At 44.4% G+C, this 15,931-nt stretch overlaps 1 protein-coding gene across 9 annotated transcripts in view; it reads left to right on the top strand.

Annotated features, from left to right (window-relative positions):
• LOC144138577 (sodium-independent sulfate anion transporter-like) overlaps positions 1 to 12,061 on the top strand; it is a 174,103-nt gene extending 162,042 nt beyond the window's left edge. For 8 of the 9 annotated variants that reach the window (XM_077670934.1, XM_077670928.1, XM_077670931.1 and 5 more), the window contains exons 16-20: positions 1,472 to 1,648; positions 3,719 to 3,784; positions 6,342 to 6,429; positions 8,139 to 8,352; positions 9,863 to 10,079. In XM_077670934.1, coding sequence (XP_077527060.1) covers positions 1,472 to 1,648; positions 3,719 to 3,784; positions 6,342 to 6,429; positions 8,139 to 8,302 — 495 coding nt within the window. In that variant the 3' untranslated portion in view covers positions 8,303 to 8,352; positions 9,863 to 10,079. Of the gene's footprint in view, positions 1 to 1,471; positions 1,649 to 3,718; positions 3,785 to 6,341; positions 6,430 to 8,138; positions 8,353 to 9,862 lie in introns of all 9 variants that reach the window. The other variant, XM_077670929.1, reaches the window with a different exon arrangement.
• Positions 12,062 to 15,931: the final 3,870 nt, after the last annotated feature.

The raw sequence follows: 15,931 nt of genomic DNA, 5'->3' as shown, positions 1-15,931 counted from the left end.
ATGCCGCTGCTCTAGCCCGGCCGTGCGCAATCGGCTGCGGAGCGGGCGGTTCTTGTGATATCATTGCAGACCACGAAAACACATGATTTAGCGGGAAAATCAACATTTTAACTTCGATTGATTAATTTCTCAGTGAATAAAGCATCGTTCGCATCCGGACAAGCACTGGGGGCACTACAAAACACGAAATCTTTCGAATAAAACAAACTTGTATTTTGTCTTCGTGGCTCCTTTAAGTGACAGTCGATAACACAGGTTTTCTCTGTACTCATTTTCTTGACTCATCTTTGTGGGTTTGTGTATTGCGTGTACAAGTGCCAAACCTCTGTTGCGCCTGTTCCTAACATCGTTGCTGTCATTGCTTTGCATTTAGCCTTGTTTTTAACTTGCATCTATGGGGCAGCCGATCAAGTTCTCTGTATTTTGGCAGTTAGTTAAACTGTTGACATTCGATCGCATGTTCAGGCATTTAGTCGCTTCCACCCACCTCTTGTGTAAAAAGCAGTCGCAAATGCTTTTGAACAGAGGGTTGCAAGCCACCACGGAGACCTTTCTACCAACTTTGGCCGAGCTTGCTGCCTTAGAGCACAGCGCAAAGAGGTTGTCTATTAGAAGTTGGTTGAGTGCTTTTTGCAGAGAACTCGTTTCCCTGCCTTGCTAATGCAAGGGCACATTCAGAGTGGGTTAGTTATATTTTATTTATTTATTTATTTATTTATTTACACAATACTGCAGACCAAGTAAATGGTCCAAGCAGGACGGGCAGAACAAAAAGAATGTACACGCGCATACAATGCAGTACAATGCAATAAAAACAATGGGGTAACATCAACTCAGAATTCACTTGGAGACTACAAAATAAACAGGCCACGGTGAAATTAAATTTTCGTACAAACATAGCAGGGTTTACAATCCAAATAAAACTAGAAAATCACGTACAACTTTGAGAAACGTCGCTAAAAACCCGAACGTCAGTAATTAAAAGTTGCTAAAATGATCGTGTAGGGCTTTCGTGAAATTTCCACTAAAATTCTTTCTGGCAATTTATTCCAGTCATCTACCGTGCGTGGAAAATATGAAAACTTAAAGGTGTTTGTTCGGGCAAAGAATGGGGATAAACTATGGCTATGTGTGTGTCGTGTTTTCCTCGTGGCTAACGGACTAATGAATGGAGTGGGGGATAATCCAGTCTTGCACTTAATTAAGGATTCCAGAAAAGCTAAGCGGGCAATTTGGCGTCTAATGTGTAGTGGTTGGATTTTATTGAGTGCCATGATACCTGATGGAGAATCACTTCTTTTATATTTATTATAAATAAAACGAACAGCCCTCCTCTGAACCTTCTCCAATTCGTTTGCCTAGTTTGCGGTAGCACTATGTTTTCACTTATCAGTGGAGAACGGACCTTATGTGGACCACATGCAGAAACTCATTGCTTGTCTCAAAACTCTTTTTTTCTTCTTCCTCACAGACGTTCTCGGGTATCCCGTACGTTCTCATTTCGCCTGACCGGACCGTGCTGTATCCGTCTTCGATGTACACGACATCCAAGATTGCCAAGGCACTCCCCGACAGCAAGGATGGGTCTCCGCGGTTCGTCGTCTACGACGGTGTCCACATCAATGTCATAGACTACACCACTTGTATCGTAAGTGCTTCTATTGCCCAAACTCTGATGTGACGTCACAATGATGTTGCGGTGATGTCACGATGATGGTATGATCATGTCACGCGGTGGCTGGGCACTGTGTTATATGGTGCAAACGTTTTTTAAGCTGCGTTCCAATTCAAAGACAGCTTGGTAGACAGCTTATGAAGCAGTCTAATTTGACGTTTATAGGAATAAGAATTGGAACGGCGCAGCGGTGACGAACGCAACACCAAGGGAGACGACAACCTCGTAGCAGACATGTTGAGAAATGCAAGCCGCAGGTTTCGTAAATAATATTGCAGTTATTATTGCAAACATCGCGTAACTTATAACTTAAACAAAATCAATTTTACCGCTAGTAAATTATACTAAATATTCCAATAAAAGAACAAGTTTGTAGCATTGATACGCAAAAATATGGCGCTGTCGTCATCTTTTGCGTATTCATGTTGACGGTTTGTACAGAAAGGTAGCCTGCATCGTTGCTGACTTCGACGCTGTCTTCTCAAGCAGTCTTTGTTGGCTGCCTCGTTCGAAATGTAACAGGGCTTATCATGGCAGACTGTCCATGAATATAGCAATGAAGCCGTCTAAAAGGTTAATTGGAATGGAGCCTTAGAGGATCAGATTTTTTAGGAGACAACTTTGAAGTTTGTTTGCAAAAACAAGGCTGTTGAGTGTAAATTGTGATTTAGGGCACTGAGCCGATATTGGGAAGAGGACTGACCATTAAGTTTGCAGGTGTAAAAATGTGCGGTAACTGTTGTAGGGGCGCAGTGTAGGTTTCAGTAGGCAGGTCGATCTAATCCTCGAGCTAGTAGGCGACATGTTTAAATTAAAAAGAGTAGCATTTATTGGTAAGTCATTTTGCTGCGCTCATCATTTTTGGCTACCAGTGTTGCAAGAGTTGCAGAGTTACGAAATGAGAGTTGCATCCTCTTTCTGTAACCATGCTCCCTCCCTAGAAGGCCATGTGTCTACAAGGGAATTCTGTAATGTTTATAATTCTACTGTGAACTAATTATCACAAGTAAATGAAGCTCGGCACAATGGCGGTTGTCCTAGCGGCCAATTTAAGGGGGCCACTGCTGTTAAAACAGCTTCCTTTAATTTTTAAGTAAATGCTGTGAAACGCTGCTTTTTTCCCACTGATTTCAAATAGGCCATTGTTTTTTTTAGTCAGTCAATTTGTTCCAGAGATAATTAGAGGTAGTCATTTTTGGAGGAACAATAGACAAAATAGTGTTAGCAGTAAAACTAATCTTTATATTTTCCGATACTATGAACCCTGGTGAATGCAACAGGAGATTTGGTTTTTCAATGCTTGCTTGGAACTAATTTTACAGCTTTACTTTGGTGTTTGAAATGGGCATTTGAAATGGTTCTTTGCCACTGGTGCCACCCAAGTTGAATGAGCTGTAAAATTATTTCCAAGCTGTGCATCAAAAAACCGATTCTCTTATTGCACTCACCAGGGTTCATAGTATTGGAAAATGTAAAGATTACAGCTTTACTGCTAACACTGTTTTGTTTTTTGTTCCTCTAAAAGGACTAATTGTCTCTTATTATCTTGGCAACTAATTCACTTACTCAAAAAAAATGGCATATTTGAAATAAGCGGGGAAAAAAGCAACAAGACTGACAATTTTCACAATCTACTTAAAAACTAAAGGAACCTGTTTTAAGAGCAGTGACCCCTTAAGTATGATTTGTTTTTTTCAAGATAGCTAAATTAGATTGAGAGCTACGGAGCATTCTGCAGAAAGTTGGCCTTATTGCAACATTTGAAATCCTTTGTTGATGTGGCTCTGTACATGGATGCAAGAATTTTCAGAAACAAGCCAATCACAGCTTTGCTGTAAAGAGGGGTACATGGGTGCGTTGCTGATATCGTTAATCAGATATGTCTAGACTGGTTAACCTGACAGACAAAGAGATGTGTTGTGGAGAAAACAGTATTTTTGAGTGATGGACGAAGGGATACCGGCAGTTGCGCTATTTCTGGAGTTGAGCGCGAATCCGGTGTTGTTGTGACATTTATGTTCATGGACTGTCTTTAATTTGCAGGCATTCAAGAGTCTCAGTGACAACTTTTCGAAGCAGCAGGTCACACTGATCTACATTAACCTCAAGGTGTGTTCTCAGTCTTGTACGGCTTGCTAATTTTATGCCTTAAATTGAGCACGTGTAATTATGTGGAGAGTGGAAAACTAAAAAAGCTTCACTGAAATATAAAAAAATAAATGTGCTGGGCTCGTGACACGGGCACCAAGTTCTAATTTCTTGTTTGTAGCTTCTAGTGGAGCACATCTTTTTATTGATCAATTCGGGTTGACTAAGAAAAATGGTTGACAGCACTAGGTTTCGTTGCTAACACGGAATGAAGTCAATAAATTTGTTCCTTTTCTTTTTTTGCACTATCTATATGCACATTCCAACAGCCACACTTCAAATGGGTGTGACAGGTAATGTCTGATGAGTTGAAATTTTTTCAGCTTAACCTCAACTGTTCTTATTTATTTATTTATTTATTTATTTGTGGGAGAAATTATTTGTAGGGGTGTGCAAATACCGAAAAGTAGATTTCAAATCGAATATCAAATTGCATTAGGAAAAGAAAGCAGAGTATCGAATGCCAAATAGCACATTCTTTTGCAAGCCTCGATTTGCACGGGTTTTTGTGTGAAAAAATGTTTGTGTTTGTGCTTGGTTTTGTGCCGGGAGGGAGGGTTTGGGAGGGAAACTGCTTTCCTCTTCCCCTCGCTTCCTTGTAAGTGGTGCAGTCAACTTGTTTTCCAAGGGGCGAAAGGAATGCGGAGCGTACGGGGTGCATGTTGTCGTGGCAATCGGCATGGAGAGCCGGCGGCAGCTTGCATTTTCTGTGCATGCTGCCACCTGATTCAATCGTTATGTCCGATATCGCGGCACTGAAGCATTGTAATAAGCGGTTTATTTTGCCATAGAAAGCATACAAAAGTTGACGGTGCCATAGTTGTTTGTTATATCCGGTGCTTTGTTATAAACTGTACCGTCATAAGTGGACTCAACTGTATTCAAGTGATTTGGCTTTGTTGTTTGTAGTGTGGCCAGGTGCCCGCACTTTAAGAGGACACAGTTCATTTTTTAAACCTACTCATTGTAATGTCATGTTAACTGTTGCCGTTCTGCTTTTCATATTCTCCCCGAAAATTTAAAGTAGAAGTGCAAAAAGATGGGCCTAGCTTGCCTTGTTAGAATTGGGGGTAGGGGACATGGCTTTGTGCACCCCAAAAGCACAGGTGCCCTTATTTGGCCGGCCATATCTTATGTTTAGGGAATATGCGCTTTGGCCATAAGAGAATTTAACACTTATATTTTTGTCTGCCGTGACATGAAATCCGCAAGAGCATTTTGTATGTCAAGACTCATTTGGAAGGAGTTAGTTTAAAATTCATCTCTTTTAATATATTAAAAGGAATCTTCTTTCCCGTCGAACAACACCGTATTGAGTTATGAAGTGCCCAATCTTCCAAACGAAGCGAAGTTGTACGTTGCATTCCATTTAAAACTGGCCCAAATTCGGAGGCAAGTCTTTGCCAGCTAACGTTTGTCTTTTCAGTGACTCCTAAGCCGTTGGCACAGCCCATACCTGCCAGGTTTGCCGAATGGCCCGGGAGACTTCAAAATTTGGATGGGCTTCTATGATTGTACGATTTAAACAGAAATCTCCCCAAAATGCACCCACATTTTGCCAAATCTTTCTCCCAGTCAGGCCCCATTGTGCCGGAGCTACCTGACAATCCAATCCAGTCCTACACCAATTTACATGGTTATCAGTGAAGAGCTTAAAAAGCGTAGTTGGCAGTCGGCCATGTGCAGAAGTTAAAAGGGTCAGAACTGGAGTAATGCTAAACGTGAGAGGCAGATCAGCATAGCAGAAGAAAATCACACCCAGTTCCAAGCATCTGTGTCTGACAACCCTTGGTCACGTTCTTTTGGCGAAGTGTTGCAGGGGCAAACATTGTTACGTTGACAACATTCCCAGGACTTCCTGCAAACGGCGGCATCATCCATGTTGAAGATTTAGCAACTAACTGCCGTAAATTTCCGAATGAACGCCCACCCAAATTTTAGAGATATCGAGCGAAAAATATGGATTAAGCGATCTTTAGGGTCAGGTGCGAAAAACTGCAAAAAGTGGCGGCACCGCCAACCCAAACTGCAGAGATTTCAAGACAAAATACGAGATGGGCGAACTTTCCACTCAAGTGCTGGAAGGACAAATAAGTGACCGACCGCATCAACACATGAATAGATGATTCGCATTTGTTTTGCTCACTCATCAGCACTGAAGCCATCGGTTTGAGGGGGTGGGTGATCTTTGGCATCTTTCAGTAAATCGAATATTTCACCCCTGGCAATGTTTCGGGAGTGGGCGTTCGCTCACAACGTTTTTGGTGGTGGTAGTGTCGGTTGCTAGTAGTTTCGAAGACTCTGTTCGGTTCCTGCTCTGTTGCGACTAAATTAAAAATGCGTGTAGAACATTCCATTTTTTTTTTTCCTACTGATTCCACCCTCCCACCTCCCCCAATTAGATCTACCTAAAGCCATCCTGGCAAACCTGGCAGCTATGCAGTCTTTAGTATCATTGCTGTGCTTTCACAAAGTCTGAGCTGTTGTGTTTGAACGGCGATCTCCTTCTTGTCTGCAGCCATCCGTGGCGGATTCTTTGAAGGGTGCGGCTCCGGCAGACTTCCACCATTGCAAATCTGACAAGGAACTGGACGCTCTCATCTCTGGTGAGTAGTACTCTCACCCTGTCGGGTGCCTCTTGCTTATGCTTTCCCTGCTGAGTGCACTTACTGGCCTCGCTTAGTTTACGCTCTAACTGGAGTGGCCCTTTTTAGCCTCTTTACCCGGCGGTGCTGTGAAACCTCTGCAACTTTGGCTTGTTTGAATGTGCCGCAAAGCTTCTGCTTTTTCGTGCAAAAGGAAAATGGTGATTTTTAATTGGATTCACTATGCTTCAGGCTGCAGGGTGCTTTTTTAATTTGTGCATAATCACTCTTGGGACAGGGGGCTGGGATTTTGCAGTGAGTTTGATTGATCGTGGCAGGCGATGATGTTTGGCGCAGTATTTTATGGGTTGCTGCCGCGTGACGACAGTAGCGGATTTAGCCGGATTTCAAGCCGGTTGTAGGTTGTTTCCTAGCCCCAATGTACTAGGTGTAAAGCACAGCTTGGGTAGGCCAGGCTATAGAACGCTGCGTCAGACATACCAGCCCCCTTTGAAAAACTTAGACACTCAAGAGAGTTTCTTTCTTTCTTTTTTTTTTTTTTCCAAGTTCTCATTTGTGACGAAATTGTGTAGCCAATTCAGTAACCTTCAGTGGCAGCGTGAAGTCGTAGTTCATCTGTCAAGCTGAGAATGGGAGTGAACATCCAAGAACATGCCTCAGTGGCTGATTGTCTAAGGTGTCCTGGTGCTGAGCCCAAGGACGCGGGTTTGCCACGGCGGCCGCTTTTCAGATGGTGGCGAAAAGTGAAAAATTCACGGGTGTCGAGATTTCGGTGCACGTTAAAGGTCCCCAAGAGGTTTAAATTAATCCATAGCCCTCCACTACGGCATGCTTCGTAGCCCAGGTCTAGCTTCGGCACATAAAACCCGCAGAAATTTGAAGAAGTTTGTTTTGAACATCCAAGTACAGTCTTTGTCAAAATTTTGTAGGCCAAACCTAAGCCTTCTGGACGGTAAAGAATTCAAAGAATAAGGTTAACCTTTAACTTCGACGAAATTATTTTATGACAGCAAGAAAGAAAGGTGTTTTCTCTAGTTTACCGGCATAAAACGTTTCAGCCTGCTCAAGACGTGAGCTTGTATATTCAATTTTTTGCGGCCTGTGCATTTCAGTCTTGGCCCAGAAAATTTTGACAAGGACTGTACCTGTTGCAGCAAGGATTGTGGCAGTAGCGTCGTACTGACTTGCGATGCTATCCTAGTGTCAATAATTTTCAAGTTCATCTAGTTCGGGGTTGACGTCAACCCTGTTTATTCACTAGCTTGTGTTGTTGTGCTCCCAATCTGAAAAATCTCAGCCGTGGAGACATGTGAGGGTGTTGCAGCAGTTAACGTTGCCAGCTGAGAGTAGCACTTTTGCACTCACTTTTGTTATCGCCAGGTGGTCAAAATTAATCCGGAGACCTCCACTATGGCGCGCCTCATCACCAGTGTTGCATCGGTGTGTTAAACCCTACAATCAATCAATCAATCATTCAATCCCTTTTGTTGAACTGGCGTCGGGTTAGATGGTGCTGCTACAGTACTGCATCGCTTCTTGCCTAAATGATTGCCTAAATCATCCTTCTTGCCTAAATCATCCTCACGTTTCTATTACACCCTCCTTCATTCATTCACCCGACACCTTTTTTTGCTACACCTTTTTCTGCGACACCTTTGCTTGAGCACCCTGTGGCTGGTGTGTGTGTGCTTGTGCGCGTGTGCTTTCAGCTTCGTGTGGCGGCTGCTGCAATGCGGGGGCCATGCCGATGGCGAGAAGCGCATCTGGGAATGATGGAGACTCCTCCTCTTGCTCTGACGATGATGATGATGATGGGGATGATAGAAATGGGCTGGCGCCCCGCAAGGCTTCGCCAGTTGTGGTGAAGTCTTGACGAGAGTTCGCTGTGGCGCCCTGCACAGAGCAATGCAACGCACTGGGAGTGTAAGATGAACTGCCTTTGCTTTTTCAGAAAGCACCGTTGTAGTGGACGGTGTTGTGAAAGCCTGCGGCCTGCTAGCATGCTTTTTTGTTTGTTTGGTTCTTTATTTAATTTTACTTATTTGTTTATTTATTTATTTAAATGGATTATTAATTAATATATAATGAATTAATTCATTTATTTATTTTGTGGGTTGTGCATGGGGGAGCATGTGGCGAGGCGTTTGTTGTGAACGTGGCGTTGTTTATCAGTTCCAAAATTTCTTTTTTAAGTCAAGTTGAACATAAAATCAGTCTACAAACTAGATTTGTAAGGGTGCTTGAGCACTATTTTTTTTTTCTATTTTTCATATTTTGGGAATAGATAAAACGTATAGGGAAACATTTATGTACTTGGTGTCCTGGTCTTGCATGTGTCTGCAAGATTTTGCAACGTTTCAATATGCACTTCTGGGCTTTAAACAACCGGCATTTGGTATCGGCAAAATACTTCGCTGCGAGCGGAGCATAAATTTGCATGCTTGAATTGCACTAGCTCATACTAGCTTAAATGTTTGCATGGCATGTTCAGGATACCAGGTAAGTTTACTGACCTGCATTTGACTGTGCCAATATTATGTGCATTTAGAGGTTAGTAAGGCAAACTTGGAATATGACAAGCGATGTCAGGTCCCTCTGCATCACCCCGCCTTTCAGAAATGATGGTTAGCTTGGGAAAAGTAAAAAGTATTGTCCGTATCGCTTAAAACAGAATCAAGTCAAGCGACATGCCAAGGGCACTTTTTAGTAAGCCTGTATGATTATAGTCGTTTTTGCTTTTGAGGCAAATGTGGATTTTTTTTTACTCACAAGATAACGTGAATACCTTGTGAACGTCAATACAGAACCCAAAGCTCGCGGTTTTTCAAATGTTGAACATTGGCTGGTATTAAAAAGAAGATTATGCTCAGCTTAAGGCTTCTTTTTCCGGCACAAAACGAGCATGGCATAACCTGTAAATTGGTAGACCTTTTCGCATTTAGCTGATGCAGTGGTTGGGAGGCTACTTTTACCCCTGAAGTGGAAAGATCGGGTATTAGTCGATGCGTACTGTTACTAGTCGACACGTACTGCTATGCTCGTACACAACTGGATAACGGAAGTTGCCCGTGCCTCATCCAGCGCAAGGAGTGCATTACGGAGAATACGTTGAATGGAACACGAGCTCTTTCCGTGATTTCTTAGACCTAATCTGCTTGTAATCTGCTGCGGCAACGACAAACTACGCGAGAAAAAGCAGATAATACAAGACATTAAGCGAAATCTCTTTCCAATATGGGCACTTGCGCTGTCATCTGGGTCCGTCGCTTCGATGGAGTGATGCACTACTTGAGCTATTGTCATTCACAACTTGTACCAGAGTATAGTTGATTGTCTAGCCACGTACAGTGTAGCTTACAGAGCTTTGTTTTTTTTCCTCCTCCTCCCCCACCTTCTTTTTTTTTTTTTTTTTTTTTGAATTGCGACAACCTAGCATCCATGTCTCAGTGGAAGGGTGCACCTGACTCACTCAGCAACGGTTCCACGTCCGGTCACCACCCAGGAGCCTGGGGTGATCCGGACAGTCACCCCGAACCTCCCAGCACCGAATCATAATCACTGCCCGAAGCTATGCTAGCTTTCTTCCCATCGTTTCCTCGAGTGACGATGTGTCTCAGACTCGCCGGGTAGACTTGGTGTCTGGGGGTTGGGAAGAAAAGGGCTTGTTCATTTCTCTTTCAAAGCACGTGGGACCAAGTTTTTTGCGGCTCGCTGTTTCTCAGAAGCAGTAGCCGCTCAAAAAGTGTGCCTTGCGAGTTTTTGGAATCTGTTTTTTGCGGGTCACGCGAGCTCACTTCTTCATTGGTGCCTCTATCTTCGTAGCTAAATGTCTCGGTATCATGTGAAACATGTTCAACATTTATGCCTTGTACTTTACGGCCTGCAAAGCTCATATTCAGTCTTGGATGCTTTCACGAATGCTGTGGCTGTGTCTCAAAAACTGTTTTTTTTTTTTTTTTTTTTTTCAACTCTAATCACGCACTGGCGTTCCGAGAAAGTTGGCTTTAGAAAGAATGTGGTTTTGCGTTATTTCTCTTTCCATCAGGGGCAACTTTCTGTAGGTCCTGTTGTAAGAACGCATGTGCCTTCATCTGAACATTTCCATTTACGAAAGCATGCCTTGCGAGGGACCACAGTGTTGAACGATGTTCATTGCTGTTGTGTGCGTATTTACCCCTTTTTTTGAGACCTTATTTCAAGATTATGCTTGTTCTATTGTAATTATGTACATAGTATTTTTTCACGATGCTACAATCTTGTTTTAGATTTGTTGCAGCAATGGCGCACATGTAAAGGCAGTAATGGAGTGAAGTGTATAGTTTTGATGTTAATCTAGGTTTAAACAATGCTTTTGATGGACTTACGATGCTTTTTATATAAATTGTTATCAGCCCATGTGCAGTTGCGATAAAACGGACACTTTGTTTTTTAGCACTTTGTTTGGCGCGTAAGAAGGGGACAAAAGCACCTAGTATATACATCTTTTAGTTTTTGTTTTCTGTAGCATGTTAGCCTTCAAGGCCTGTAAAATATTGCCGGTTATTTTTAGATGTACGTGATCTTATGTGCTTAGCGTAATGTATCCAGTTGGCGAAAATGATGTTCCTGCTGGGAAAAGCAATCTGTGTACCCATTCTCATGCAATTTCATGCCGTTAGGAGTTATCAACCGAACATATTACCTTTTTAAAAAGAAGTTGAAGTTTGGTTTGTTGTTAAAGCTCCATAGATGTTTTAAAGCCTGTTCAACTTAAAATTTTTGGTGAAATAAGGTTTTACTACTGTACATTTTAGTGGGTCTCTGTGTTTTTTTGAATTTTGTTGCATCTTTTAATAAGGCAGCCTCTTCATCAGTAGCTCTGTGTCCTCAAAGAACACAAACTGTAACTGACGTTATGTTTATACGAATATTTCTAGTTACTGGTTATTTTGTAAAAAGCCTATTTTAACCCGTGTGTTAGTTTGCGGTGGCCTTACCGTGTGCTTGGCTCCTCCTACGCACTACATTTTGTGATCGCCAGCAATCTACTTACACCCAAGACGGCCAACCACTGTTACTGTCGCACAAAAGTCTTTGGACCAAGTAAAGTCTGTTAGTGTTGCACAAAATTCTCTGGACCAAGTAAAGCCGCATTATCAGTGCTGTGTGCTAGGTTGTCTGAAACGCATAGAGCATGACATTTCAATTGTATCATTTACCCCCTGTTGTATCCAGCTACACTGTGTGCACAGAAATGGGAATGCGAAACGACTTGTTCCGAAATTGACATAGCCACAATGAAGGTTTCAGCGCAGTGGCTTTTTGAATTGGGCATAGTATTACAGCTTTGCGCGTGTCTCTCTCCCGCAGGCCTGTTCACAAGAAATTTAATCGTTTGCCTCGCTTGCAAGAAAACCACATAGTTTCGACGTTGTCGTCGTCATATGCGTAGACTTTTTACGCCTCTCAACTGTAGTGTGTGCCGGTCAAGTGTCCTCGTTGGACGACTTTACTTTCGGTGCTTCAAAGTTGGCGCTGGGAAAAGGGCAATATGTACATTGCGTACGGCAATCAGTCCGCAGCACTCTATTGAGTGCGTGTACTAGTCAACTGTTACGTCTCTTTTTGAAAAGAAATAAAGTTTATATTTATACTTGAGTGTGCCATGAACTGCTTGTGGAAGAGGGGTGTTGGTTTTCCTTTTTGAGTGTAGACAGAGCACTTTATGGGTTTGCCTTGTCTTTGTAGCTTGCTAATGGTTGATGTCAAGCAAACACCGGAATAAGGTGGCGCAGTGATATAACAAACACAAGTACAGCCTTCTGTACCGTCGTCGGGCGGTCACGCTGAGGCTTCAAAAACCACGCGGTTTAAAATAGCCATCACCGCTCGAACCTCGTGAACCGCTGGTGCTTGTCATACATCTCCCCGTTGTTTATTGCAAAGAAAACTGCAGGTACATTTCAGGCAAAATCTGTGTATATAACAGGCAGCCCCCGCGTTCATTTAGTTAGAAATGCTCGTTGGGTTGGTTTTTATGAAAGTAAGCAAAAAAAGCGGCTGCACAAGAAAAAAATGGTACGTTCGAAATGACGCAGAAAGGATCCAGCCGTGCAAGAAAAGAATGGCGCGTTCGAAATGACCCAGAAAGGCTTCAGCCACGCAAGATAAAATTGACGCGTTCGAAAATACGCAAAACAGCTCCAGCATACGAAATTAAAGCAAGTGCAAAAAGAACAGAACTCCCCTGGCGCTGTTTTAGGCAGGGGTTGCGCGAGCAGTGTGAGGGCGGGAAAATTTGAATTGCATATTCATCAAGAGGAGTGAGACAGGGCGGTGAAGAGTGTGATGGGTGGTAACGGAGCGGATAACGGTGCTGCAGCAAATTATGGCGAATCGCTGCTTTGCACTTACGACAGCTTTCACATTGAGTGGAACGGCTTTTTTGGCTGGGTTTAGTCGGGACGGTGCGCAGAAAACCATTGTGGAAGGCCGGTGCCTTCTTCCAGCTAGCGTGAGGAAATCGTACGCTGTTGCAGTTTGCGTTTGTAACCATTTTTGTTTCCGTTTAGAGCAGTCTGGTTCTGAATGTCAGTGCCACTGCTGCATTCAAGAGCCCGTCTCGCCCAACTGGCCAAAAAAATGAACTGTTGCTGGTCACTACTTCAATTGTGTGTCCCCTATACTTGTAAACCAGCAGAGACTTGCTTTGTAAAGAAAGAACGTGCTACGAAAAATTGTAGCTGCATAAGGCAGACCTTGAATCCACCGATGGTTCAGCAGCAACAGAATTGACACTATAATCTTGTACACTTCAAAGGCCTCGGTTCGGTCCTAATGGTGCTGACCCACCCAAAAAAAACATACGGACACACGTAAGGGTCTGCACGTGTGTCCTAGTATGGGCTGACTTGAACGAGTATATACGTAACTTCTAATTTAACGTGATGCATCCATTGGGCTCGTTGGTTGTAGAAGTGTAGCCATGTTTAAAATAGGAAAAACTGTGCTTTTGTGGGAAATTGGTGCAGGTATTAAAGCAGTTGGCAGTGCAGCAGTCTGCGTGTGGCATCACAAATTTTAACTTCCACGTGTATCTAAGCATTAGGTTCTGTGGAGTGCTGGCCAGCATTCATTCCATTCCAGGAGTGTCTGCGAGAAGGCTTCCTAATACGATTGCTCGGTCCCTGCAAAGACGCACAAGAACGCCATGCGCCGGGTAATGCGAAGTAGTGAAATTACCTCAGTGAAACTGTTGGGAGTAATGCCATTCAATAACTACACACATTTTGCAGGTCAGCGTTAAACAGCATGCGGCAGCCTTTGTTTTAAAAGTAGGTTGCAAACGCCCCTGAAAGCTACCCGGCACGGCTGGTGACGGGCGTGGCAACCAGACCATTTGCGAGGCCCTGAGCTGCTCATTTTGTGCCCTATCTTCCACCGTTCCTTCTACAGCGAAGCTGTCAAAGGATAGGATCGAGCAGATCATCTCCAGCGACAGACTGAACGTAGGTCAACAATTTTCAGCATATGAAAAAAAAAAATCCAGTAAAAAATAAAAACAGGTCCCAGGAAAAAAAAAGTACTTCCCGCAATGCCCCTTTGTATAGAAGGAAAGCCGACTTTCAAGGGATCGATGTAGGCTTCGTTTTTGTGGGCAGGGTTCCCCACATTGCGAGTTGCGCAGTGAAGCACGGCCATCTACGGAGGGAGTGTAATTGCAGCCCCACTTCATACTCTCCTCTGCCGCCTCTTCTTCGAGTCGTGTATACTCCTCCCCGCGCGCGGTGTTTGTCCCCCCTCTCCTGACATTCCGCCCCTAGGCGGTCACCTGTGCGGCGCACTAGAGATGTCATCGTCACTACCCACCAACCGTGTGTGTCCTTGGTCGGTGATGTAGTGAAAGCGTCAACAAAGCACATCAAACCCCCAATATACCTAAACCCAAACATAGCAAATCGCACCAGAGCGCCATCTTCGCTTGAATTCCCTCTACCCCGGCTGGAAGGGCTTTTTGCGCTACACCAGCCGCTTCACTGCCGCCCTGTGGTCCCCACGCGGCTGCCTGCTCGCCGTGAATGGGCTCTTGTCTTGAAGCCTTAGTCCTTCAGATGTTCATGTGGTCTTTTCTAGACAGGTCGATGGGGAGGCGGGCTCTTCGACTTTGAGCGGGGCACGTGGGCGGCTGTATCGCGTTCATCCTCTTGCTGGTTTTTAAGGTGAAAGCCTCAAAGCGCGCGCGTTGGGAGGAACAGAAAATCGGGAGGAACAAAAAACAGGAACGCGCGCCGGGAAAGGGAAAAAGTGGTGCTGCTGGAGGGTTTTGAGAAAGGGCGACGCAGCGTCGGACCACTGCCGCACATGTGGCCACGGTGCTGTCAGGTCAGACCACTGTGGCCTACCGGCACAAGAGTGCCGGTAGGCCACTGCCGCACGTGGAATACATGCCGCCTTTAGAGGTGGAAGTACCGGCTGAAGCGAACGGGAGGCTGTTGGCGATGACGGGCGAGTAGAACGTGTTTCGGATTAGATTGCTGGATTGAAGCAGCAGCGGTAGCAGGAGAAACCATACGAATAATAATCTCGCACCCGCCGCGGCGGCTCTGTGGATACGAAGTTGTGCTGCTGAGCCCAAGGACAAGGGTTCGATTTCTGGTCGCGGTGGCCGCTTTTCTGATGGACGCGAAAAGCGAAAGCGCCCGTGTGTTCGAGTACACGGCACACGCTTCAAAATTATTCCGGATCCCTCCACTACGGCGCGCCTCATCGTCTGTGTGGCGTCGGCGCGTTAAACCCCACAATCAATCAAAATCAATAATGATCTCGCGCAAATAAGCCTGGATACGAACACAGCACGAACAAGAACAGCCCGTGGCGCTCAGTTATCGTCAAAACGTTACGCAAACATGGCAAAGTGAACGTTCACGCAACGCACATAGTTCAGCCACGAGTATTTGTCAAGGCACCCCAACAGTGATTTCCACTTATATTTTGAGTCCCCACGCCTCAGTGTTTCTCACTATTGAGAAACTCTATCAATCAAACTGATAGCTGCTATCTAGATAGACGCCAGGGGGACGTGGATCTGGTGCTTTGTGTAACATCATCATTTTAGGATTTGACTGACATTTTGGTACAGCCCTGATGCTGAGCCTACCGTGCTGCATTCTCCCTTGGAGTTACGAAATGTGTAATTAAGGCGAATCTTTTAGCTTCTCACTGATGTCATCTGTAGTCCAAACAAAACGCGCTCTAGGAAAGCCAACTTCCTCTGACGATGATGATCGTGGGTGATGTGAAGAAACAATAAAACGCTTCCCGTGGTCGGAATCGAACCTGGGTCCCTAGCGTTACAGAGCCGACGTCTATTCCATTGCGCCATTCCGGCACATGACGATTATGATGATGATGATGATGATGATAGGAGGTGATGCAGGCGTGAGGCGGGGCGACGCGTATAGGCCTAACGTGATGTTCTGAGGTGGACGTCGACAGCCGTTACCCACAACTCGACGTACTATGA

This window comes from Haemaphysalis longicornis, unplaced genomic scaffold, assembly GCF_048455015.1.
Source record: "Haemaphysalis longicornis isolate Haplotype H1 unplaced genomic scaffold, Haemaphysalis longicornis Haplotype H1 scaffold_5, whole genome shotgun sequence".
Lineage (NCBI taxonomy): Eukaryota > Metazoa > Arthropoda > Arachnida > Ixodida > Ixodidae > Haemaphysalis > Haemaphysalis longicornis.
This window is presented reverse-complemented; position numbering and strand designations above follow the sequence as displayed.